At 44.6% G+C, this 24,064-nt stretch overlaps 2 protein-coding genes and 1 long non-coding RNA gene across 3 annotated transcripts in view; 1 reads left to right on the forward strand and 2 right to left on the reverse strand.

The window, feature by feature from the left end:
* The window catches only part of LOC135383406 (atrial natriuretic peptide receptor 1-like), a 283,616-nt gene that overhangs the window by 73,584 nt on the left and 185,968 nt on the right, over window positions 1-24,064 (forward strand). The window lies entirely within an intron of this gene.
* LOC135386414 (uncharacterized) lies at window positions 7,747-10,777 on the reverse strand. Its single transcript, XM_064616328.1, has 2 exons — window positions 10,576-10,777; window positions 7,747-8,075 (listed from the first exon to the last, which is right to left on the reverse strand). The coding sequence occupies exons 1-2, from the start codon at window positions 10,775-10,777 to the stop codon at window positions 7,747-7,749; spliced, it is 531 nt and encodes a 176-aa protein (XP_064472398.1).
* Window positions 15,153-18,643, reverse strand: LOC135383404 (uncharacterized). The gene is made up of 4 exons (XR_010419854.1): window positions 18,598-18,643; window positions 17,307-17,343; window positions 16,953-17,089; window positions 15,153-15,347 (listed from the first exon to the last, which is right to left on the reverse strand). It is a non-coding gene; the product is annotated as an uncharacterized LOC135383404 (long non-coding RNA).

A 24,064-nucleotide genomic window follows, 5' to 3' on the forward strand; every position in this document is an offset into this window, starting at 1 on the left:
CTGGGAATTGTACTACAGCACGTTTCCCAGCCAATATTTCAATAAGAAACGATGTGAGGTTAACAACAACCATGTATATAATATCCTGTGCTGGGTTCTGGACAAAAAATTTTCCGTCACGAACGGTCCGGGAAAAGATATACTCGCATGACAGAAAGATATCGTTCTGTAGACTCTCAGCCGTTGTTTTAGCCGTGTATGCGTTTAGTATGATTTATATCAAGCATCGCCGCAGAAAGAGTCTTTTAGTGAACGACATGGGTGCCATGCCTCGCACATATGGACACACCGTCAAGCAGCTCAAATAATTACTTCACGCAATTCGTTCGCGCTCGTTAGAACAGTTAGTCAGGTAGTGATGTAAGCTTAATTAACTTACTTAGGAAGTGGTGACACCTACTTGAGACACAGGACTTATCTCTTTTTGAAGTACAGCCCTTCTATGTTTGTTTGTTGCTTCCTTCATTTGTTCTGCGTATTTGCAGGCGCGGTTGTGCCAAACTGAATGTCCATCCAGCACTGGCTTTGTTATGTGAAGCACGTTACAAAAAATGCAGCTCCACATCTGAAACACCAATCAGTATCATCGTCATCTAAAAGGGGCACCGTTGTGAGACCAGACACGCTTTCTGGAGATCTTCTATGGCACTTTCCGCAGTTTGCACAATTTTCTTCAGCATCGAAGTCTCTCATAGGAACCACTCTCATTAATGACTCCCATCTTACCCTTTGATGTGCAGGGGCCCTCTTGCACTACACACGTATGGTCTGCTAATTGCAACAGAACGATTTGGAGCTTGAAACAGTTGTGCTTTTGTCATTTTGGACCTCGTGTATCCTGTCTGTGAAGCGTAAACAAAAAAGTCTAACACGATATGCTTTTGTAAAGAAGATCACTGGTGATGAGTAAAGAGAGTATACATTTTTCAAGTTCAACATTTATTTCTTGCACTTATGCATTTCAGGATACAATGAACGTGCAGGGAGGTCGCAAAAGACTACATTTATTGTTTTGTGACCTTCCTACAATGACAATATATAATTTAGGGATGACCATGGACAGGTACACTCTCTAAATTTGTAGCACTCAATTTTAGGTTGGAATGAGCAAAGAATAGCAACTTCCCTCCTGATATTTGCTCATCATATATGCTGAATTTTAAATTTAATGTGATCAACGGTAGATGTAAACAACATCAGTACCAGAGAAATGCATCCTCAATAAATAAATTTCTTCTTATAGCATATATGTGCATGCCTATTAACTGAAACGATTATCACAGTTCCCTGACATGTTTTAATTTCTGAGAGTGTACTATAGAGGCTGCTTAGATCTACAACAGTTCACACAAGGTATTATATACTGTGAATGCCTTTAAAAATCATATGTGACACATATGCTTTTACTTTCTGGAGGTGCTGTGGTAGTCAAAGTTTGTGGGCATTACGCAGGTTCTGCACCCATTTCTTGAGTATGTCGAGGCAGCTGTGAAGTAACCTGTATTGATGATTATTCCAATTTTTATGGTGCATCGACAACAAAGGCAATAATACATCAGAACATTGGTTTGGGTGCAACCAGTTAAAAATGAATGTTGTTTAATAAATGCATTGGACAAATGTTAAAACATCAGTTTAAAACATGGCTTACAATCCCTGTATCTTCTAAAAATTGAAAAGATTAAAACCTATTCTAAAAAGAATATGGGGAACTCTTCTAAAAAGAATTATAATTATTATATTGCTGGCTGAAGGAGCCTAAGGTGTGTTTCTGATGTCAACATGTATGAAAATGTGCAAATTTGAGAGAGGCTAACCACAGTGCGTGCACTGAGATGGTTCCTTCCTGTAAAGTAGAAACCAGTGGATGAGGAACTTGATACTTATCTGTACACCCAGTCGTATCACACTGCACAGATTATTCACTGGGTAGTCCACATGACGAAACCTGTATTGACGAGACACCACTTTTGCCTTAAAAACTGCTACAAATAGCACGGCACGCTACAAATTATTATTATCGTAACAAGCTGACGATACAGGTGAGACACAAGGCGTTACCCAAGTCGCGCCACACCACCGTCACGTAGCATTCTGTGTCACAAATCAAACCAAGGCACAAAACAATAGCAATACATGAAAAAAGGTGACAATCTTGGTCTAGTTACGACGTAATACCGAACTTGTGCGCGAAGGTAATTCAAAGAAATGAATGTGCACTCGCTTCCGTAGAGAACACCGTGTACCATGCTAGCAATGCATGCAAAAAAGCACTCGAGTGCTCGCACATATATTGATGACAACACTACCAGTGTACTATAACATGTTCTTTCAAGCACATTATGCACTCAAACTGTATTTGCCACCAGGTAACATGCAAGTGTGCTCGATTGAACCTCGGAAGAGCGATCAAACAAACTGCATCCAGGTGCTCGTTTTGAACAAAAAAAACACTTCATAATGGTCAACTAAATATACAGAATGGACGCCTATTTATTCCTTGATAAAGAATTACTCACCTGTAGAAATTTAGGCCCTGTATCCTTGCCAGTACGGTTGGTACGACCGTAATTGCAAGAAGTTGCCATGATCGCTGCGGCGACTGTTGTGGGTACAGTAAGATGGCGGCCGGTTTCCTCACGCTCGCGCTCCCCATCCGCGATCCAGCCTTTTACAATCGAGATCAGTGGACGCCACCCACTCAAACGTTGCCCACCTGCGCACTGCTGACGAGGTCCAAGAAGGCCGAGGCAGCTGTCCAGTGCTGGTGTGACGACGTTTGGGAATTGTAAACTGTGGCTACGAGCCGCGTACAGATCTGGACATGTGGAGAGAGGACAGCAGGAAGGAGTGGGGGACAGGGGGGTTACTATGCGTTCTGGGCCGAATTCAGGGGAATGGTGCCGACATTCGTCTGGAAAGTCTTCGGAAAACCCAGGGAAAACCGCAGACAGCACAGCCGGTGGTAGGATTCGAACCCACCACCTCCCAGTCTTCAGCACGACCTTGGCTACCACTAACGAGCGGGACGCCTTGACCCAATCGACTATGCCGCTGGTGCTTTAGGTATCTGTTTTTACGCTTAATGTATGACTTATATTGCTTCCCCTTCGTCTGCCTTTCGTGTAAGAATGTTCCTGTAACAGAATAAGCACAAACTTGTTTGTGCAACCCCAAGTGTAAATAGCGCAATAGTTTTTTGCACTAAAGATCGTCACGTACCAAAACAAAGAAACGCAGAATAAGGCTACAAACAGACAAACAGGCGCTTGGTGTCCCCAGGGCGAGCGGACAGTCCCGTAGAAATATAATCGGCGCTACACCGTGTGCTAGTTAAAACGTAGCCGAAAGTTCTCGACGGTTAACCCGGCAACAATGAAGATAACAGTGTGCGACAGCATTTCTTGAACGCACTTTTGGGGCCTCGGTGTAGCCGCGTCGGGTCACGCTGCTTGGAAAGATTTCTCTATCGCGGTTCAGTAGGGATATTTAAAAGCATTGGAAGGAATAGAAGAGATATAGCAGATTGAAAGGTATCAACGATAAAGATTCGGACTAATGAGAGGCCAAGCACCTGATCCCTTTAAAGTGGCTGACATCACGGTGCTGATGTTGCAACGCTATCACGCTTCGTGTTTGGCAATGCGCCAAAGAATACAGCGATTCTTCCTTTTTTTTTTTTTCATCATTTTGCGACCGTTTCATGTTTTCATGACGTTTCGGAACTCTACGCGACACAGCTGTTTTACGATAAAGCTATCCGAGTACAATTTTTCCTTGCAACGAACGCGGAAACGTGCAAAGCGCTGAAGCAAAGACGCCCACCAACGGAAATACGCTAGATCCCCCTAGAGGAGAGGGATTACGACTAAAAGCTCCAAGCGTAAGCGCTCGCTAAGTAATGCTTGATATTAGTCTTCGTGTTCGAAGGTGTCGTTACTATGTTTCTGTGCAACGGGCCCAGCAATATCGTCTCACTATTGAGTGCGTATCTACTTCTGAATCGTGTTTTATTCTGCCGACTGGCCTTAAAAGCCTGAAGGTTGTTTTGAAGTCTATTCGGAGTGTGCAACTAGGTGGAACGTGCTTGTTTGATTTTGTGTTTTGTCATCAAGCAGGAGAGCTACCTATGGAGGTAGCCCCCATTATACTGGCGGAAACCCTATCTTAAGCGGGACCCGCATACGTCGTTTTCCTCGACGGAAAAGCGCACGACTCCGCAGACGTGACGTCAGCTCGACGTACAACCAGTGAGTACACCAGCATACGGCGATTTCTCGACGGTTCCTTGGGCGGCGTCAGCGATGCTCGGCGGCTTGGCCTTCGGAGCTTCTTGCTGCGCTTTTAGTCACGAAAGTTAACAAGTAGGCCGTAGGCGAGGGACAGCTAAGGTTTAAGGTGTACAATGTAAAACAAAATACTGCATACATGTAATTTATACGCTATCTCCCCCAAGGACGGAGGAAACACGACAAAAAATCAGATGACAGGAACTTAGAACCAGAAATGACTACTTCATTTGACATCAAGGGGACAGGTTGAGGCGAGGAGATTGCAAAAAGAATGTGCGGTGGTTGACTATAAAAGCTTGTCGCAGCACAACAAGGATCCGAGAACAGTGATATCGAGTGAACATAAGGCTCTTTCAGGGTACAGGGAGCGTGTAACGCTTGAGGCTCCCCCCTGTTGTTGTTGTCAGGCTCCCGTCCAGGTGTTCTGCTCGACTGGGTGGCCCCTCCTGCGCCTCAAGCTCGGAGAGCCCAAGAACGGATGGGAAGCTTCTTTCTTTCTTTCTTTCTTTCTTTATTTACCCTCAAGTCACATGGAATTACAGAGGGGAGTGGAAGGAAGCAAATGAAAAAAAAACAAAACAAAAAAAACAAACAAAGTTACACATAAAATACGTCGTGCAGTAAGGAACGGAATCTTGTTGAGTCCCGGACAACTGCGATGGCCGCAGGTAGGTCATTCCAGTCATTTGCTGTCTTGGGAACGAATGAGTTCTGGAAATGATTAGTTCGACTAAAGGGAATGAGGACTTTCTCAGGATGATCCAAGTACCTAGATATATGGTGAGGAGGAGAAAAAAGAGAATACCTGGGAAGAGTGTCATTATAGTAGATTTTATGAAACAGCAACAGACGAGAGAGTTTACGGCGTAGAGAAAGAGGTGGTAGAGAGGCGCGACATTTGAGCTCGCTGACGCTGGAATGACGTGAGTAATCAGAAAAAATGAAGCGAACAGCCCTGTTCTGTACAGATTCTAATTTCCGAATGACGTGATCCTGGTAAGGATCCCAAATAGACGCCGCGTATTCAATTTTAGAGCGAACTAGTGTGGTGTAGAGTTGAAGCTTCAGTTCGATAGGTGATTTGGAGTAGTTACGTTTGATGAAGCCTAGCATCTGGTTAGATTTCAAGCATACATGATTAATGTGAAGATCCCATGTGAGGTTGTTAGTTATATGAACACCCAAATATTTATATGAACTTACATTGTCAAGTACGATATTATCTAGAGAATAAGTGTTGAGCGTATGGTTAGTGCGACATAATGACATGTGTTTGCACTTGTTAATGTTCAATGGCATAAGCCAAGTGTTACACCAGCAAGAAATGGCATGGAGATCACTTTGCAAGGCAGATTTATCAGAGGGGGATGTAACTATACGATAGATCACACAGTCGTCCGCGAAGAGTCTAATGGTTGATGAAATGGCATGCGGTAAGTCATTAATGTAAATTAGGAACAGAAGTGGGCCGAGAACAGAACCTTGTGGAACTCCAGATAAGACAGATGTAATTGAGGAAGTGGTGTTATTTGCATAGACAAATTGAGTTCTGTTGTGAAGAAAGTCCCCAATCCATGCGAGTAAATTTGGATAAATTCTTGAGGAAACAAATTCTTGAGGAAAAAAAATTCTTGGAAAAATTCTTGAGGATAAATTCTTGATAAATTCATGAGGAACTTTATCGAAGGCTTTGCGGAAGTCAATGAATATGACGTCTATTTGGGAACCAGCGTGTATAGATGAAAATAAGTCATAGGTGAAGTAAGCTAGTTGCGTTTCGCATGAGAGACCACGGCGAAAACCGTGTTGTACGTTAGAGAAGTATGAATTGGATTCAAGGAATTTAATGAGATTAGAGTAAACTACGTGCTCGAGTAACTTGCAAGGAACTGGCGTTAATGAAATGGGCCTGTAGTTACCTGGGTCGTGTTTGCTACCTGACTTGTAAACTGGAATCACCTTCGCAACCCTCCAGTCGTCCGGGACTCTACCAGAGAGCAAACTATGCGAAAATAGTTTAAACAATAGAACACTAGATATATCCTTCGTGTTTTTCAAGAAGTTGGTTGTAATGTTATCGATCCCGCAACTAGACGAGAGTTTTGATTTGTCTATAAGTTTATGAATGCCTATTACATCAAGGGCCAGAGGATCCATAGGAAATACGATAGCAGGGGATGTAACATTAATATGTGGTGTCCCCAGATAGTCAGAAACAGTAAACGATTTTGTGAACCCGTCGTTCAGAACAGCTGGACACAAGGTAGCAGGTACACTTACTCCGTCAAGAACTAAATTTACTGTTCGGTCCTCATTCGGTTTAACAGCATGCCAGAATCGTTTGGGTTTGGAACGAAGGAGGCTAGGCAGGGTTGAACTAAAAAAAGCGGTCTTTGCCAATAGCAAGGACTGCTTGAACTGATTAGCAGTAGAATAGTAAGAAGCCCAATGCATGGGGTCGCTTGTCCTACGGGCTCTGCGAAATAGGCGCTTTTTCTTATTACGGAGACGCCTAAGCTCACGATTGAACCATGGCGTATTACTAGAGACAGGAATTGAAATGCGTGGTATATACAGATCGATAAGACGGTTGAACTCATTCTTCAGAAGGGACCAGTTCTCCTCTAGGGACCTCGAAGAAAATTCAGGAAGGTAGCTTTCCGAAAAGGTGCGGAGGTCTGCGTTAATGGCCTCAAAGTTGGCTCTTGCATAGCAAGTGATGGTTTTGGTAGCCGTGTGCTGTTTAACAAAGGGTGTATGAATTGTCGCAACAATCATGGAGTGGTCGCTAATGCCAGGTAAGACCTGAACGGACTTTACAGTGTCCGGATGAGAACTGAAGAGCAAGTCGAGAGTACTCGAGCAAGATGACCCAAAGCGGGTTGGCTCTGAGATTAACTGAGTTAAATTAAAGGTGGATACAGCATTGAGGAAATCGTCACAAATAGAACTTCGAGGGTGTGAGGACGGCAGTGATCCCCAAGTAATGGTAGGAAAGTTAAAGTCGCCTATTACATATAACAAACAAGAGGGAAATCGGGTAGTTACTTCACAAAGAGCGTCATGGAAGGAGTGAATAAAGGAGGGTGGTGAAGATGGCGGGCGATAGCAAACTCCGACTACAATCGTACTATATGCACCATGGAGACAGATCCAAATCATTTAGAGATCAATAACAGACAATGTTATCAACTGATGCTTAAGACAAGTTTTTGCAGCAATCAGTACACCACCACCAATACGGTTAACTCTATCACAACGAAACACATGATATGGCACATCACTATAAGTAAAGATTTCTTCATTAGATATGTCATGTGATAGCCAAGTTTCGCTGAGAGCAACCAAATCAGCCTCGCAATCATTGATGTAGTTAAAGAGACACTCACGTTTCTCACAAGCACGTACACTACGAATATTTGTGTAAAACAGAGAAATGCCTTCATCTGATTTATTAGGAACCCTTATTTGTAATAGGGGAGGTGGCAGCGTCAGCACGTGACGTATTAACAACGGAGGCCGTCTTAGCTGCCACATACTCTCTGCGTGATCCAGATATGAGGTCCCAACAGTATGGCTTATCATTTAGATACAACTTGTCGTAGACAAGGCGCGCTTTTGCACCATTTTTCCTGTCATCAAGACAGCTGTTCCACAGTAGCTTGCGTACGTGTTGGACCTTTTTCGAAAAGTCTTCGCTAACTGAAATAGTTGACCCTTTTAACTTGTTACAGTTTCGCAAAATTGATGCCTTTTCTCTAAAGTCATACAGTCTGAAGATAACTGGTCTAGTACCAGCCCTTATGAAAATGATTTTCTAGTTTCTATACAAGACCTATAGAGAATCTATCTATCGTGTCTAGTGTCAATCTTGTGCATAGGAAATAGATAGAAGCTGTATAGGGTTTTTAACTTGTAAACTCTATACAGTTTCTATACAGGATTCAGACTCTAGAATGTATACATTTTCTATACAGTCTCTATAGAGCTATTACTATAGCTGTCCCGAAAGATCTTATTTACGAACATGTGCTACTTTTTTTTTATGTACATTTGAAGAACAACTAATACATGTGATGTGTGCATGTATGAACATGGATACAAGTGCTAATAGCAATATTTGACTTATCACTTCAGACAACGTGAACATTTGCCGTTTAGTACTTTTTAATGTTGCACTTGAAGAACTGCTGCTTCTACACTGTCAGGGGAAAAGGTATAAAAAGCGTATGTATAAAAAAAGGTAAACGACGGCGGAAGTACCATTTTTGTACCTATTTCAACTGTCTATACCATCGTTTAAACCAAGTGTAACTCACTGATCGCAGTAGCTAATCGTATAGTACGGGGCTGGCTCATTAATTTGTTGTGGAGATTGTGCTGGTCTAGTTCGAGTAATTTGAATAATAAACACAGTCCTTAATGCAGTAATATATTAACAGTTGGAGGAAATGTTTTTACTGACTGTTATTCGCTACTGAAATAACAATCTATGCGTGCTCCCCTCGGGTGGTGACCGAAATAAACCGTCCAAAATAAATCGTTCCGAAATAAATCGTGCCGAAATAAACCGTGTCAATATAAATCCTAGTAATACTCCCACGGTGTTCAAAATCCCGCTACCGGTGAGAAAACCACCGCCACCTATCCCGACACCGAGTGCCGGTCGCCCATAGCCACAGGAGCGGTGATGGCCCGCACCCTGTGCCGACGGAAAAAGCAGCCGGCACGCAGGCAATAAGAATGATTTTCTAGTTTCTATACAGGACCTATACATAATCTGTTTATCGTATCTAGTGTCAATTTTGTGCATAGGAAATAGATAAAAGCTGTATAGGGTTTTTAACTGCTAAACTCTATACACATTCTATACAGGATTCAGGAACTAGAATGTATACATTTTCTATACAGTCTCTATAGAGCTAATACTAGGCGCCGAAAGGTCTTATTTACGGACATGTGTTACTTGTTTTTGCTGTACATTTGAAGAACAACTAATACACGTGATTTGTGCATGTATGGGCATAGATACAAATGCTAATAGCAATATTGTGACTTATCACTTCAGGCAACATTTACCGTTTATTACTTTTTAATGTTGCACTTGACGAACTGCTACTTCTACACTGTCAGAAGAAAAGGTATAAAAAGTGTATGTGTAAACCAGGGCGGAAGTGCCATTTTTGTACCTATTTCAACTGTCTATACTATCGTTTAAACCAAGTGTAACTCACTGATGGCATGTAGCTAATCGTATAGTACGGGGCTGGCTCCATGCATGCTCAACGTGCAGCACCACATTAATTTGGTGTGGAGATTGTGCTGGGTTAGTTCGAGTAATTTGAGTAAGAAACACAGTCCTTAATGCAGTAATATACTAACCAGTTGGAGGAAATATTTGTAGTGGTTGTTATTCGCTACCGAAATAACAATCTATGCGTGCTCTCCTCACCCGTGTGGTTGCATCTCGAGCTAAGACAGCTCCACATGTGGCCTAGTCATTTCGTTGCGTGTTTTACCAGTATCTGTTCCTCTGCAGACACGTCGCAGGCGTGTGCAAGCGTTTTTGTTTATTTTACGTATTTCTTCGGTTTCTTTTTGGTTTCTTTTTTTCTTTTCTTTTTTTGTGGTTAGGAGTGGGATGGCACGCAGTGGGTGGGATGTGGCGGTGAAATAAATGGAAAGCTCGAAACGGCCGTCTTCGCCTGCTCTTCGTTTTTAGGGCGAGAGCAGTACTATTTTTGAACCGTGATGTGGGGAAGCTTATGCTTGTCCCATCCTACAGTTGGCAATACAAAAATAAATGGAAAGTTCCTGGTTTTTGCAATACAGAAGAAGATTATCGAGCTACTGCCATCGGCTCCCTCTTCAAAATTCTTTCGTAACCCGTTTCGTAACGCACCATCTATTGACACTAAAGTCCACTTCAAATAGTACATAGATACAGTCAGTATAGAAAAATGAGGCAACTTTGTGTCCTACATGAACACAATCTGTGTAGAAAAATGGGGCAACTTTATATCCTACATGAATACAATCAGTATAGAAAAATGGGGCAACTTTCTATCCTATGTCTAACTACTTTGTTTTCAATGTATATATAAATGCTTTATCTATTTTCTATCCAATAGTATTCCCATTTATTCATAGAAACTCCATTCGGAGTAGATACAAGTTTTAATCTATTTCTTATGCGCTCTATCTAGAGTTTCCTATAGAAATTCTGTAGAAAATAGATTTTTTTTTTATAAGGGAGAACGCTTGGGCCCCAGTCTGTGAATACGTTCAACAGATTGGACAATGACACCAATCTTCTGAAATACTGAGCTTTCAACAAGTTCTAGCAACTTATCGTTGGTTTCACCATCCCCTTCTTCTAGGCCATTGATGATGAGATTATTACGCCTTGCCCTGTTTTCAAGGTCGTCTATTTTTGACGCAAGCTCAGTAACTGTGTTTTGAAGGACTCCCACGGAGCGTTTCATATCAGAAAAGTCAGAAAAAAGGGATTCCATGTTAGCTAACCTGGCTGCGAAAACTTTAAATTGTTCACAGTTTTCGTCCACCGTTTTCTGCAGCGAACGTTGATCACGTCTAATATCGTTTAATGTCCTATTTGTGTCGGCCTGGCCCTTCAAAATATCATTGAGCTTTTTTTCAAGTGCATCACTAGGCCCAGGGTTCGACTCGATATCGCCACACAGCATCAATAAAGTATTCAACAAAGAATTGTGTGCGAACACAAGATCAACAATATCGCATGATATACTAAGAAGGCACTGTGGGCTTGGCACAACTAATAACGTGACATCGTTAGATCTGATACAGTACGAGCTTTTTTTCCCTACCTGAATAGCAAGCAGCAATACGTTAGGAGACATCATGCTCGGTACAGATTCGCCAAGCCCACTGGCGAAATGCAGAGTTGCAGTCGAAGATATAGGCAGGGTTGGTGACGTAGACCACAGCGGCAATGGTTCCTCTTCCGGTATTACGTGTGCCGTAAAGTCACAACTAACACATGTGAAGGCGGATGTCGGATCAAGGTCGCACGTTTCATACATGTGAAGCTCAGATGCCGAAGATAGTGACACCACCTGAATAGCAAGCAGCAATACGTTAGGAGACATCATGCTCGGTACAGATTCGCCAATTACTTCAATGGCTTGTTACAATTACTTCAATGGCTTGTTGAGTAATTAAACACGCATTCCCCGAGTGACGCTCTCGTCTGTTGTCTCCTGCGGAAACAATCATCGCAACAATCTGCAACTGGGACGACTTGCCTTTTTTTTCGTTGCACAGGAGGAGTGTTCCTGCTTCCTCAATTTCAGTTCATACGCTGTCTCCCTTGTCTGTTTCGTTTTGTACACAGGAAATGGTAAATGCAACGCCCGGTGCACACAGTCGTACGCCATGATAGCTAGCTGTGCCGCTGTGCGGGCGGCAGCTTCCGGCAAGACACCCACGAAAGACGCGCCACCTCCGGCGTCAACCGTCGAGATCTGCTCACCACAGACGTCGGCGAAACAGGTTTGCGCCTATTGTTTTCGGAGCCCAGCGAAAAACCGTCGAGCCGTCCACGCTTTTTCGTCGAGAAAGCGTCGTATGCGGCGATTGCATACCAGAAAACCGGCGATTGCATACCTTTAAGCGGTAACCCCATACGACGATTTCTCGACGGAAAAATGGCCAGCTTTCCCACCAGCACGACAACTCACGGAAAAACGGCGGGACGAACCGCATGCACAGATTTCCACTGCGGCGGACGGTGGCGCCCTGGCGCGCGTTTCGTTAGTCCGTGTTAAATTTTGACTTCATTGATAAATACTTCGCTACATATAGAAATGTTATACATAGTAAGACACAGAAGACATTCTTGCGATCAAAGCATATTCGCGAAGCAAGCGCTACAAAGGCGCCCTCAGACAGCAGCGGGCGGGCGACAGCATGCCTCCCAGTTCCCAGGTTGGTCGTACGGGCACCCGAAATGCCCGCCACGGCCGCTTATGGAAGATAGCGCGTGGAGCGGTTCTATTGGCTGCCGTCAAGCGACCGCTTCCGCTCTTCGCCGGGTTTTTCTGTCCGCCGCTGTCGTCGAGAAATCGGTGAAGTTCCCATTGCTCGCGTCGGCTTACCGGAGAAACGGTGACGGTGGCCGGTTTTCGGTCGAGAATTCGTCGTATGCGGTTACCGCTTTACATACCAGAAAACAACGCTCCCAAGAGGAGACTGCTTTTACAGCGTCAGCTGTTAAGGGCAGGCTTGTACGAGATATTCACAAAAAGTATTCAAGTTAAGTTACTGAGTTCCGGGCAAAAAGTAACTGGGTAGAGTACTATAAATACCCAATTTTGAAAAGTATCTAAGATAGAGTATTAAGTACTCTTATAGGTAACTCTTTACTTTCAAGATACTTTGACGTCACAGTTCGAATTCGCTATCAAAGAAATATACGAAGGCCGTGAAGTTGAAAACTGCATTACCATAAAGCTTTACTAGCTTACAGGAACAATTGCTTTTCAAAATTACTATCCGATAGCCTGCCCCGGGGGGCATATGTTTAATAGAAAGAGGAAATGTCAGCCAAGCCCTGACCCGGTTTTAATGCGTTAGCCTTTGAAGCGGCGTTTCAAGGAAAAGTGCCGGTGTCGATCCGGTCAAAACGTGGAGAGGGAAGTAGCCGCCTTAATGCTTGCTTTTCGCTCGACGTAGTAGTCGGCTCCCATGTGAAAATTGGGGAGCTGCAACGACAGTTTCACAATTCCCAGCGAATAGTATGACGGATGGCACGACAAATATGGAAGGTACATTTGAAGAATGACACGCGGGTCAACTAACGTCCGGGTGAACTAACCAGTCAACGTCAGAAATGGACCATAGAAATTACGGAAACAAATAATGTCGCAAAAAATGTCGCAATATGACAAGGCGGCTCACAGTTTCTTTAGCATCCTGATCCCTTAACAGTAAGGCGTGCTTGTACTAACAAAGCATTATTTTTCTTCATGAACTGTGTTCATGGATGACGATTTAGGATACGTTTTCTTAAAAAATACATACATTACAAAAGCACATAACTTAGTCGCGATACGTGGACATGTGCATTCGCACGTCAATGCATATCGAAGACAGCAGTATTACGTTATTCGAAGCAAGCGCAGCACGAAGGAAATACATCGCCGCATTGAGCCGCCTCACGGCGGTGGAGCACATGTAGCACTCCGCGGTGCCTCCGCGTGGCGTTATTTTACTACATCCAGTGACATTAAGTGCGGTGTAGGGAAATCAAAAGGAAGCACACATTAGGGAGTTTTAGCACATGGGAAGCTTTCCACGTGTACAAAACAAATACAAAACGAAAGCTTTCAAATACAAGATCAGCAACTTGATGGGAGCCACTTCAAAGGGATCAGGTGCTTGGCGTACCATATTTTCGGAACCGTAATCGTAAAGACCTTCGAATCTGCTAAATATCTTCTAATCCTTCTAAACCTCTCTACTGAACCGGTGCCGTGATAATAAACAAACGGGGGTGAGCTTTGTGACGCCACGTCAGGTGTGGATCCGGCGACTCCATCATGCCCTCATGCACGGCGGAAGTCAATGCTGCATTAAGGGATCAGTCTTAAATAACGTTGAGGGAGAGCTAAGGTGCAGGGTAGCTGGTTGTAAATAATAATAATAATAATAATAACTCAATTCAATTAATTTTATTTCCAACATATAACATCAAATTATACAGTGTCGTGGGACCTAATAAGTGCTTCTGGGACAGACCCGGCAGAATATGGCAAACCAGATAACAAAATGGGAATAATCAAAAAGAACGGCAGGCTCATTGACACTCAATGACTTGACATTGAAACACCATGATAGAATAATAAAGAGCAAAAGAGTGGCATAATGCAAAGAGAGCCAAAGCTAGCCAAAGATAGTTTATTTCACCAAGTGCTTGGTGGGCTGTGGAGGCAAAAGCTAGTCCCCCAGACAAGGAAAGGACGTACCACGAACTGACGCTGTTGTCCTATGTACGCCCCCCCTTCCTTATCTCGGAGTTCCCTTCCAGCAATTAATAACCTTTCTGCAAACATATAACAAACATTTTACAAACAAATTTGCAGACCGTTACGACCGTGTTGCGACATTTAGCAGCAATGCTAGGCGTTTCGTTAGCGTCATCAAAAGTCAATTACAGCTGCCGCTAAAAATCGCAACACCTTCCGTGATCGTCTGCAATTTTTTTTATAAGGTTATTTTGCAGTATATTAGGGTAATTACCGTCATTTCTTCCCTGTGTGGTCCTTGGTGACGTGGTCTAAGGTCAATGCGGCGCGTGACTCTATTCGAGTTTGAGGCCTCTGCTGTACACTCATAGAGAGTTACTAAAGAGTTATTATTATTTTACGTCCCCCTTCTACGGCTTTCGGCACGCGTATTCTACTCTGCCTGACAGGGGTCAATGGTTTACCCACATACCCTTCAGAACAACAGATCGCCTCATGCATTCTGCCAAACCCGAGGCGCTGCACGCTACCCCTTCCCAAGAGGGACGTGGATGTCCGAGACAAAAGAGAATGAAGACGAATAGTCGAATACGAACGAAGAACGAAGAGAAAGAATAACGACATTCACCGTGTTTGCCTTCGTATTCCCCTGTCGTCATATCTTCGGTCATGTACAAACCGGCCCCTTTTGTAGCTTATTTACAAAAGAGAATCTTTCGCTCGACCTCCGTGTCACGCACAGCGAAGTCTCTTCAAAGTAACTAGAAAAATGAGCACAAGTTATTCAAAAAGTAATGAAGTTAGATTGCTAAATACTGACCTTTGGAAGTATTTGCAAAATACCAAGTTACTCGCAAAGGTATTTAATATATGTAACTTAAATACTCTACTCAAGTTACTGTACAAGTCTGAGGAAGACCCACCCGAGATCGCGTGCGCAGAAAACGCTCGTCACGTGATCCCCGCAGAGTGCAATCCAAGCGATCGAGACTCGTCGTATAACGGAAATTCCCAATACGCTGAATTGCCATTTCTTGCTCGCTTCTTGCTGTAAGTAGATGAAACCACGCAGATTAGAAATGCCCCTGACTTTGGCCTCGTCGACCGCCATTGACGTGCTACGCTTATTGTGAACCGCCAAGCCACAAAGCCACAAAGCCTTGGCCGTCAAGCCGTCCATAAACGCGATCTTGACGTTGAACGATAGAATTTTTGTTACTCTATCATGTATTAGAATTTCACGTGCCTATCTCAATTTGCGCGTGAGCTATAGTTCGAAATCTGGACGCGGGTGACATTTTAGAGCGTCAGCTGAAAACGTGCGTCTTGTGACCCCCGCAGAGTGTAATCCAACCAGCAATACAAGCGGTTTAATACCCCTTTAAAATCGATAAAAAAAAACCGTGCCGGGGAACAAACAAAAAGCACGACACAAACATACAGCACAACTGACGAACAGGACTTTTTTTATCTTTGACGTTTTTTTTTTTTATCGACTTTAAAGTATAAACCACCGAATAGCCCGATTTTTAGCCCTTTTAATAGCCCTGTCACACGGGAAATTGAATATCATTCTCAGCGACTGACATTCGTTCCGTGTCACACGGTGAAACCAAATTGCAGTACGTGCGAACTCATTCGCTTTTCCTTCTCGCACCGACTGCGTACCCTCATGAGTAGAGAGGTAGCAAAAACAACAACGATAAACCGTTAGGAGTAACTAAACACGAATGAAAAGTTGCACTCTAATATCTTATCACGAATTTAATAACTTTTGATACGAAGGAAGGAAAGCTTAACACTATTTTTCGGAGAACTACCCTCGTTCCGAGTCTATTCCCACGCCCGTGCGATAGACACATCGCACATAGGCTTCTTACTTGTCTTGGCTTGTGATACTTAGCCATCTGGGCGTCGTCTAATACGTAACGATTCTGTGAAATAATGTAACGCTTCGCTGGTTTCGAGAAAAAGAAACGAAAATATGGCGAATGTACCTGCATATCGCTTCATATGTCCGGCTCTGGTGTTTTAATCATCGTCAGTCACACCATTTGCGATTGGCATTCTTTTCTTCGTGTAGCCCGGTGCAATACAAGCGAATGACATTCGATTTGCCGTGTGACAGGCCGGCTTCGACATCATGGGGTTTAATGTCATTACAAACTGACGTGAGGCACGATCTTCGCGGATAATGCCATTCGGGACTGGAACGGCGCAAGACGATAATGTCATTTGTTCTGCCCATGTGGCACAGGTATTACTCATACTCGTAAGATAAAACATTTGAGAAAAGAATAGGTTCATCCAACACATCCAGTGTGCGAAAACATGCGTTGAAAGACCGGAAAGAGCGGAGAGACTGGATTGGTGGCAACACAACATGTGATGCGAGGAGTGACATTACGAAGGTACGATCGCATTGGCCGATATATATCGTATGATGATGAACCATTTCAACCATTGTATTATAAGAACCATTAAACATTGATTCACAGGCAGCTGACGCTGAAAATCGCTTTACAATTGCGTAACCGTCCCTTAAATTTTTCATACTTGCCATACTATGCGAACGATCCTGAAACTCCGTAAGAGTCGCCATGGAGGGCACTACAGTCCTAGTGTGCTTAGCAGAACTTGATGATCCACTCACCTTAATCGTGATCAAAGAGCCGAGTCAGGGTAAGCCAGCGGCGAGAGCACTCCACAAGCCCGTACAATGACTGCTCACGGATGATGCGTGCACGCAACAGGCTCTCACTGCCTGGAAGATAGCCATGCTTCCACCATCTGGGCCACCGAAAGCCAACCGGCACCGGCGAATCCAAAGTTGGAAATGTATTGATTGATTGATTTTGGTCTTCACACACTTCGTCTCGTAAAAGGAGCAGTGATTTGCTTCCTGAACGATTCACGATTTCGAAATGTACCGCCTCAGCACTCAACATAAGGAAATGGTTTCCTAACACAGATACGAAGAAGGCGGAAAAGGAGATGAACGGCTTACCTTAAATGCAATTCGCATGAGAACCTGCTGTTAAATACTGTATACAGTGAACAAAAGAGAATGTGCAAATTAGTTTTCCACGTTTCCTGCTTTTTCGTTCCAAGGTTTCTGCATGGAAATGCCTGCATAAGCGGTGCGTGATTAAAGTTAAAGGAATCCACACCCACGCCGTAAGGTATGACTAGGGCTTCGGGTTTTCAGAGTTTATTATTTGTCATATTCGGAAAGCGCTTTCGGAGTTTATTAAATTCAGAGTTTTTCGTCGTTTATTTTTGTACAACTGACTTCATGGGCCCGCTTGCACGACACGTATTTAGTGTAACACTTAACGAGTATTCAAATTAGTGTAGTGCTGGAGCTTTAAGTGGCTTGCACGAAACTTTTAGAGCACTAAAGTGGCGGCGCTTGCTCCGCGCAAACTAGGGAGCCGACCAAGGGTCCCTGGAGCACCCTAAACTGCCGCACTAAAGCTTAAGACTAACATGTCAGCTGCCATGAACCGGTGCAGCGAGGATTCGTCGTCGGCACCAACTGCATCTCGCAATACCAATACAGCATACAGGACACTTCAGAAGTACGCATTTTCCACGCAATACTAAAAACATTTCATTTTTTTATGCTGTGGGTACTGTACGTTTTGTGCTTTTCGTTAGCAACATCTCTCAAAGTGATCGCCGCGCGAGGTGCCTGTCACCGGCACTACCGGCGGAGATAATTTCTATATCATCGAGCGATACGAGACATACTTTGGCCCACATGCTTCATTTTATTTCACGAAAGTACGCAACAAGTGATCTAATGCGTTGTTGCAGCTACAATGATATCACAATTTCTTATTTGGGTTCTACAAACTGTTTACGTGCGACGGCAGAAGCAGATGACTTCCCACAATCCGTGGTTGGTCCAAACATGCAGTGACGCACGACTTCCTGGGATGAACTCCGGAAGTCCTCTTTCTACCAATGAGAGCCCTCCGAAAACTGCTACTGCTCGTAGCCAAGATCCACTGTAGAACACTTGATATAGGGCGTTCGTCGAAGTGTTCGTGCAAGCCAATTGTTATCAGTTTAAGTGCATCCCTAAACCTAGTGCACTAATGCATTAGTGCAGCACTGGTTAAGTGTTGCACTTAAAAGGGTTTCGTGCAAGCGGGCCCATACCTGAAATTCGGACAAAGATTGACGGGTCTCAAACATACTCATAACAGGAATGGGAAGCTACCTTGCAGAACACGCTAACAGTTATGCGGCAGATCCTGTACAAACTTTGAGGTAGAAACGACGATGCTTACGTGAAAATGTTGAACATTCGTTTATCCTATTAGCCACCACGAGTTCATTCTTCTTCCCCTTTTACGTTGCAATGACGATTGTTCTTACATGCTTTGTTCTTAACTTCCCTTTCGTTTGTACAGTAGACATCACAAAGAGAATATGAAGACACGATACGGTTTAAATTATGTAACACTCTCTCCCCACAATGAGCTAGCTCATTGTTACACAATTTCTAACGGGAACAAATGTTGAACAGCACGCCTCAAAGTTGAACCATTAGGAAGTTTTACAACACAGGAATGGACTCTACCGTCTCTACCAGGAAATCTGTGAACCACACGACACATATTCCAAAGTCCCCTCGGCATGTTTTCTTCTTTCAAGAGAACCAATGCGTCGACCTGCAATGCCGAAGAACTTGAAACACTTTGCCAATGAGCGGTCCTCAGTTCGTGTAAGTACTCATGTTGCCACCTCCACCAGAATCGTTCCAGTAATAATTATCGATACCGCACGGCTCTTTGTAGTTGTTGCTGGCTTGACGTAGGAAACCTAGTAGTAGGTAGTACGGAAGTCGGCAAACTCGTCAGTCGTTTCCCGACTAAAAAATGCGAGGGTGTTAGAGGCTCGGGCTCTGTTGTCTCTGAATAGACAAATGTAATGGGTCTGGAGTTCAGCGTCGCCTCCACTTCGGTAAGCACCGTGACTAGCTCGTCAAGCTTCAAGCTGCTTCTTCCAAGTGCCTTTCTGAGGGAAGTCTTGACAGACCACACCAACCTCTCCCAGAATCCACCCCACCACGCCGCTTTTTCGACTATACATTTCCAATGAAGGTGGATCCTGAAGAAGTAATCCATGGCTTCTGCACTGCATGCGTGTTTAAACGTTAGGGCGTTATCTGAGTGGACCGTATGACAAATCCCATGTCTTGATACAAATCTACGAAAGGCTAAAAGAAATGTTGGAGTGCGCAGGTCAGTAACTACTTCCAAGTGCACAGCCCTTGTGACACCGCAAGTAAATAGGACTATATAGCACTTGCAGCTATTTGTCGCATCCTTGTAGTAAAGTGGTCCTGCGAAGTCCACCCCGACTACAGCAAATGGCTCGTCTTTCGTGACTCTGTCTTTCCGGAGTGGAGCAGGATGCTCTTCTGCATGCCTCACACGCCATCTCTGGAATGTAACGCATTGGTGCAGTACGGATTTAACCGCTTGTCTTACTCTAATTATCCAAAACCTCTCTCGCAACTCTACCAGAGTGTCTCGCAAACCGCCGTGAAGTAAACGAATATGCGTGCCCATAATTAATTTATTTGTAAAGTCGTGAAACTTTGGTAGAAGTACTGGTTGTTTCCGCGAAATATCTTCGTCACTTTCCTGAAGTCTTCCCCTCAGGCGAAGGATTCCGCCAGGATCCAAGTACGAGGAGAGGTTTCGAAGCGGAGAGTTTTCGTCGAGGAACTCCAATGCTACTGGTCAGGACTTTGTACTCTTCCGAGAAACTCTCCCGTTGCACCTGCCGAATCAAATACTTCTCGGCCTCAGTTTTTTCTTCTGTAGTGAGAGGTCTCAATTCCTTTGTGTGGGGTCGTAGACAATTCGAAATAAAACGTTTGACCTGTTATCCGCTGTACCTTCACAAGCGTACTGTACCTGGTGATGTCAAGTACCGGACTCGCTTCAGGGTTATCCACTACCTCTGTAATCGACACCTCTGTCTTCTTTGCTTCAAGGTCGACGATTGTCTTGGGTGGCTGTGGAGCCCTGAGCCCCAATGTCGATCCTATAAAATCGTTGGAGGAGAGCCATGTCGGTCCCTTCCACCACAATTCGTCTTTTAAAAGCTGTTTAGGTAGCACCCCTCGCGTGGTCAGGTCAGCAGGATTGTCCTTTCCAGCGCAGTAGTTCCAGTTGGAAGGATCACTGAGACCCTGTATTTCCGTTACACGGTTTGCTACGAAGGGTTTCCAGCGACTTGTGTTACCCTTAATCAAGCAGAGCGCTACGCTCGAGCCACACCAATAACTTGTAGGGCAATTCTCGATGTGTAGTGCGCGAATCACACAGTGTGATAGACGGCTCCTATCAGTGCTCCTAAAAGTTCTAGTCGGGGCAACGTGACACGTTTCAAGGGTGCAACTCTAGCCTTCGCAGCCACTGTCTTGATGTTGACATGTCCAGCATCTGTTTCCTCTCTGAGGTACACAACGACGCCGTACGCGTGAATACTTGCACCACAAAAGCAGCGTACCAGGCATCTTGACGTTTTTCCTTCGGTCAATAGCGTTCGAGGTACGGTTATCTGTATGATGTCTGGTATCCCTGTCAACCATCGCTGCCATTCAAAGACGAAATCTTCCGTCAGTGAGTCGTCCCATCCGAGCCCTTTCTCCCATACTCGTTGGAATAGAATTTTCGCCTTGATAGTGTATGGGGCTTGAAATCCCAGAGGGTTGAAAATCCTTGCTGTGGCTTGCAACAGTGAACGCTTGGTGTCCTTCCTATGAACGAGGAAGGCTTCAAGTGTGTCCATGGGGAGCTGCAGCGTGTCCGCTTCTGTGTTCCAGCAGAGCCCTAGTACCATCTTTGATTGGTGACGAGGATTGACATCCCCTTCGTGCTCGGGCGCTTTTCTCCAAACTTATGCAGTAACTCTCTGGAGTTCGTTGTCCATTTCCTCAACTTCATTCCGGCGGACGTAATTATATTTCTAGCTCCAACAAAAAGGCGTTCGGCTTCATTGTTCGTGAAGACACTTGTCACCAAATCGTCCAAAACTCTCATCCAACAGCTTGCATAAGGATGTCAAAGCCGGGCCCGATAAAGAACTACTTTCAAAGTGACAACGGAGAGTGGCTGCCGTAATGAATGGACTTGACGAGGCCCCAAATGGGACCCGGGTCATCCTCCACATCTCAACTTCTCGTTCTGGAATGTCTCCTTTTGGCATTGTAGCATACCATAGAAACCTGAAGGCATCCCTGTCAGTTTCGCACAAAGAAATCTGGAGAAATGCCTTTTCGATGTCTACAACCACTCCTGTCCGGAACTTGTGGAACCGAAGAAGCACTGACAACAAGTCAGGATTAAGGTTTGGCTCAGAGTCCAATACGTCGTTCAATGAGGGACCACCGGGAGTGCTGGAAGAAGCATCGAAAACAATGCGAATCTTGGTGGTATCTGTTTGACAACGGCACGATGCGGTACGTATATAGTATACTGTTCCACTCAGTGTCGCAGGTAAGAACATCTTTTCTGCATGACCCTCTACTAGATACTGCCTAATCGCCTTGTCATACTCTGCCAAGTCATATCGCTCTTCAGGAGTTTTGTTGTCAGGGAACGGAGTCTCATTTTTGCCACTCCTTCATTTGACGGCAGGTCAGGGTGACAGGTCTCCCACGGCAGATAGACTTCATATCTGCCGTTCACGTTTCTCACTGTAGACTTGAACGACTGTAGAACAGCATCTTGATCGGTCGTGATATCGTTGTTCTGAATTCCAATATGTTCCAAGTCTCAGAATTTCCTCAGCTCGTTAGATAGCTCTGCTTCTTGTGGTCCACCAGCGGCATGGCCGAGTGGGCTAAGGCGTCGCGTCCGCTCGTTGGTGTTAACCAAGGTCGTGCTGTAGACTGGGAGGTGGTGGGTTCGAATACTACCACCGGCTGTGCTGTCTGAGGTTTTCCCTGGGTTTTCCGAAGACTTTCCAGACGAATGTCGGCACAGTTCCCCCTGAAGTCGGCCCAGGACGCATACTAATCCCCCTGTCCCCCACTCCTTCCTGCTGTCCTCTCTCCGTCTGTCCACATCTGTACGCCGCTCATAGCCACAGTTGCTTCGCGGCGCTAACACGCAATCAAAAAAAAATTCTTGTGGTCCGACTGCTACCCTCATGACGCCCACACTCGTGCATACAGTAGTTGACGCTGTATATAATGGACCTTGTACTGTCCAACTGTATTCACCGCCACCAGATCCTCGTTGATGTGTTTCGTCTCGCCCGTAACAACTCTCCAGTAAACGCCGGCGCCTATAAGCATTTCGATGCCGTGTTCACAGCTTACGCCAGTACCGGAAAGGTCACCAACATGCATTCCTACCTGATGAAGCTTTGAAATTACATCGCTGTTTGGTAATTCCATGACATCGTTGCATATGTCTGGCATTTCCAGAGCGTCTATCCGTTGTTCTGTTTTGTCGTATTGACTTAGTAGCCAAACCTGGACGCGGCGACAACTGCTTTTACAGGGAGCGTTATTGCCGAACGTGTTAAGCGTGATCTGCTCCTCTCCTACTGGCCGACAGTTGAGTTTCTCCGAAAGAGATCGCTTAATGAAAGACCCCTGGTTTCCGCCATCAAGAAGTACTCGCACCAGCTGACGTTCGGTTTCGCTCTCGGCCCAAGCCCTTAAGGCCTGAAGCAGAATAGTGTCTCTGGCAAAACTTGCAGAGCTCAGGCCAGCAGACGTGATCAGCGTTGACGATTGTACGGTATTCGGACGTGGTAACTGATCGCACATAACCGTTAGATGTCTGCCTCCACAATTTAGGCATCGAAGTCTATTGGCATTCCTACAGTCCCTTGAGCGGTGGCATTGTCGACCACACCTAAACATCCGTCCCTGAGACATCAATTTCTCCTTTTTCGCTTGCAGTGGAATTTGTGCGGAACAGCTCTCTAGACTGTGTTCATTAGATCCACAAAATATATAACTTGTCTCTTCCGCACCTGCTAACGCCTGTCCTGAAGGTGGATACTTCAGTGACCATTGACGCTATACAGTCCCATAAGAAGTCGTGGCTGATGGATCTCGATGTCAAAGGGACACTTCTCTCGCGGCTAGCGATCCCAACCCTGAGAAAGTCTAAACACGAGGTTAAGTCTTCTTCGTTGTCGATGTGCGTTCTGTCGTACTCAATGTTGAGATCGCCTGGAACAACCTTTCTTGACGCAAAAAGCAGTAACACACCAAGGTAGAAATTTGGGGTAGTTGGTACATAGCCATGAGTAAAAATCTCGATAGACAGAACTTGGTCCCATGTATGCAGCATGTTGTATACAAAATTCTCCTCACATGCGGGAGATCATACGTTGGCCAAAGTGGCCGTTGTGTTAATACTCGGCTTCTAGAACACAGATGCAAGGTTGATGCCTCCACCCCTTCTGGGCACCTTGCGGTGCACTGTCGCACTTGCAAATGTAAACCACTGTTCGAAGCTACAACCATTTGTGCTCGCTTCAAAGAAAAGAATGTTCGAGAGATTGTGGAGGCCTCCCTAATCTCCTCACTGGGAGATAAGTGTGTTAGTCAAACTTCTTTGTCCTTCTTACCAGTCGAGATTGACTATCTTGCAGGAGACTAACTTTTGTTGGAACATGTTTATTACTATCTGTGTCCTACTTTCTTGCGCCTTTTAAATGACGTATTGTCAATAAATCCTTAAGTTGAGAGTCTGCAGTTCCGCTGTTGTGTGTTTC

The sequence above is a fragment of the Ornithodoros turicata genome, chromosome 2 (genome assembly GCF_037126465.1).
Source record: "Ornithodoros turicata isolate Travis chromosome 2, ASM3712646v1, whole genome shotgun sequence".
NCBI lineage: Eukaryota > Metazoa > Arthropoda > Arachnida > Ixodida > Argasidae > Ornithodoros > Ornithodoros turicata.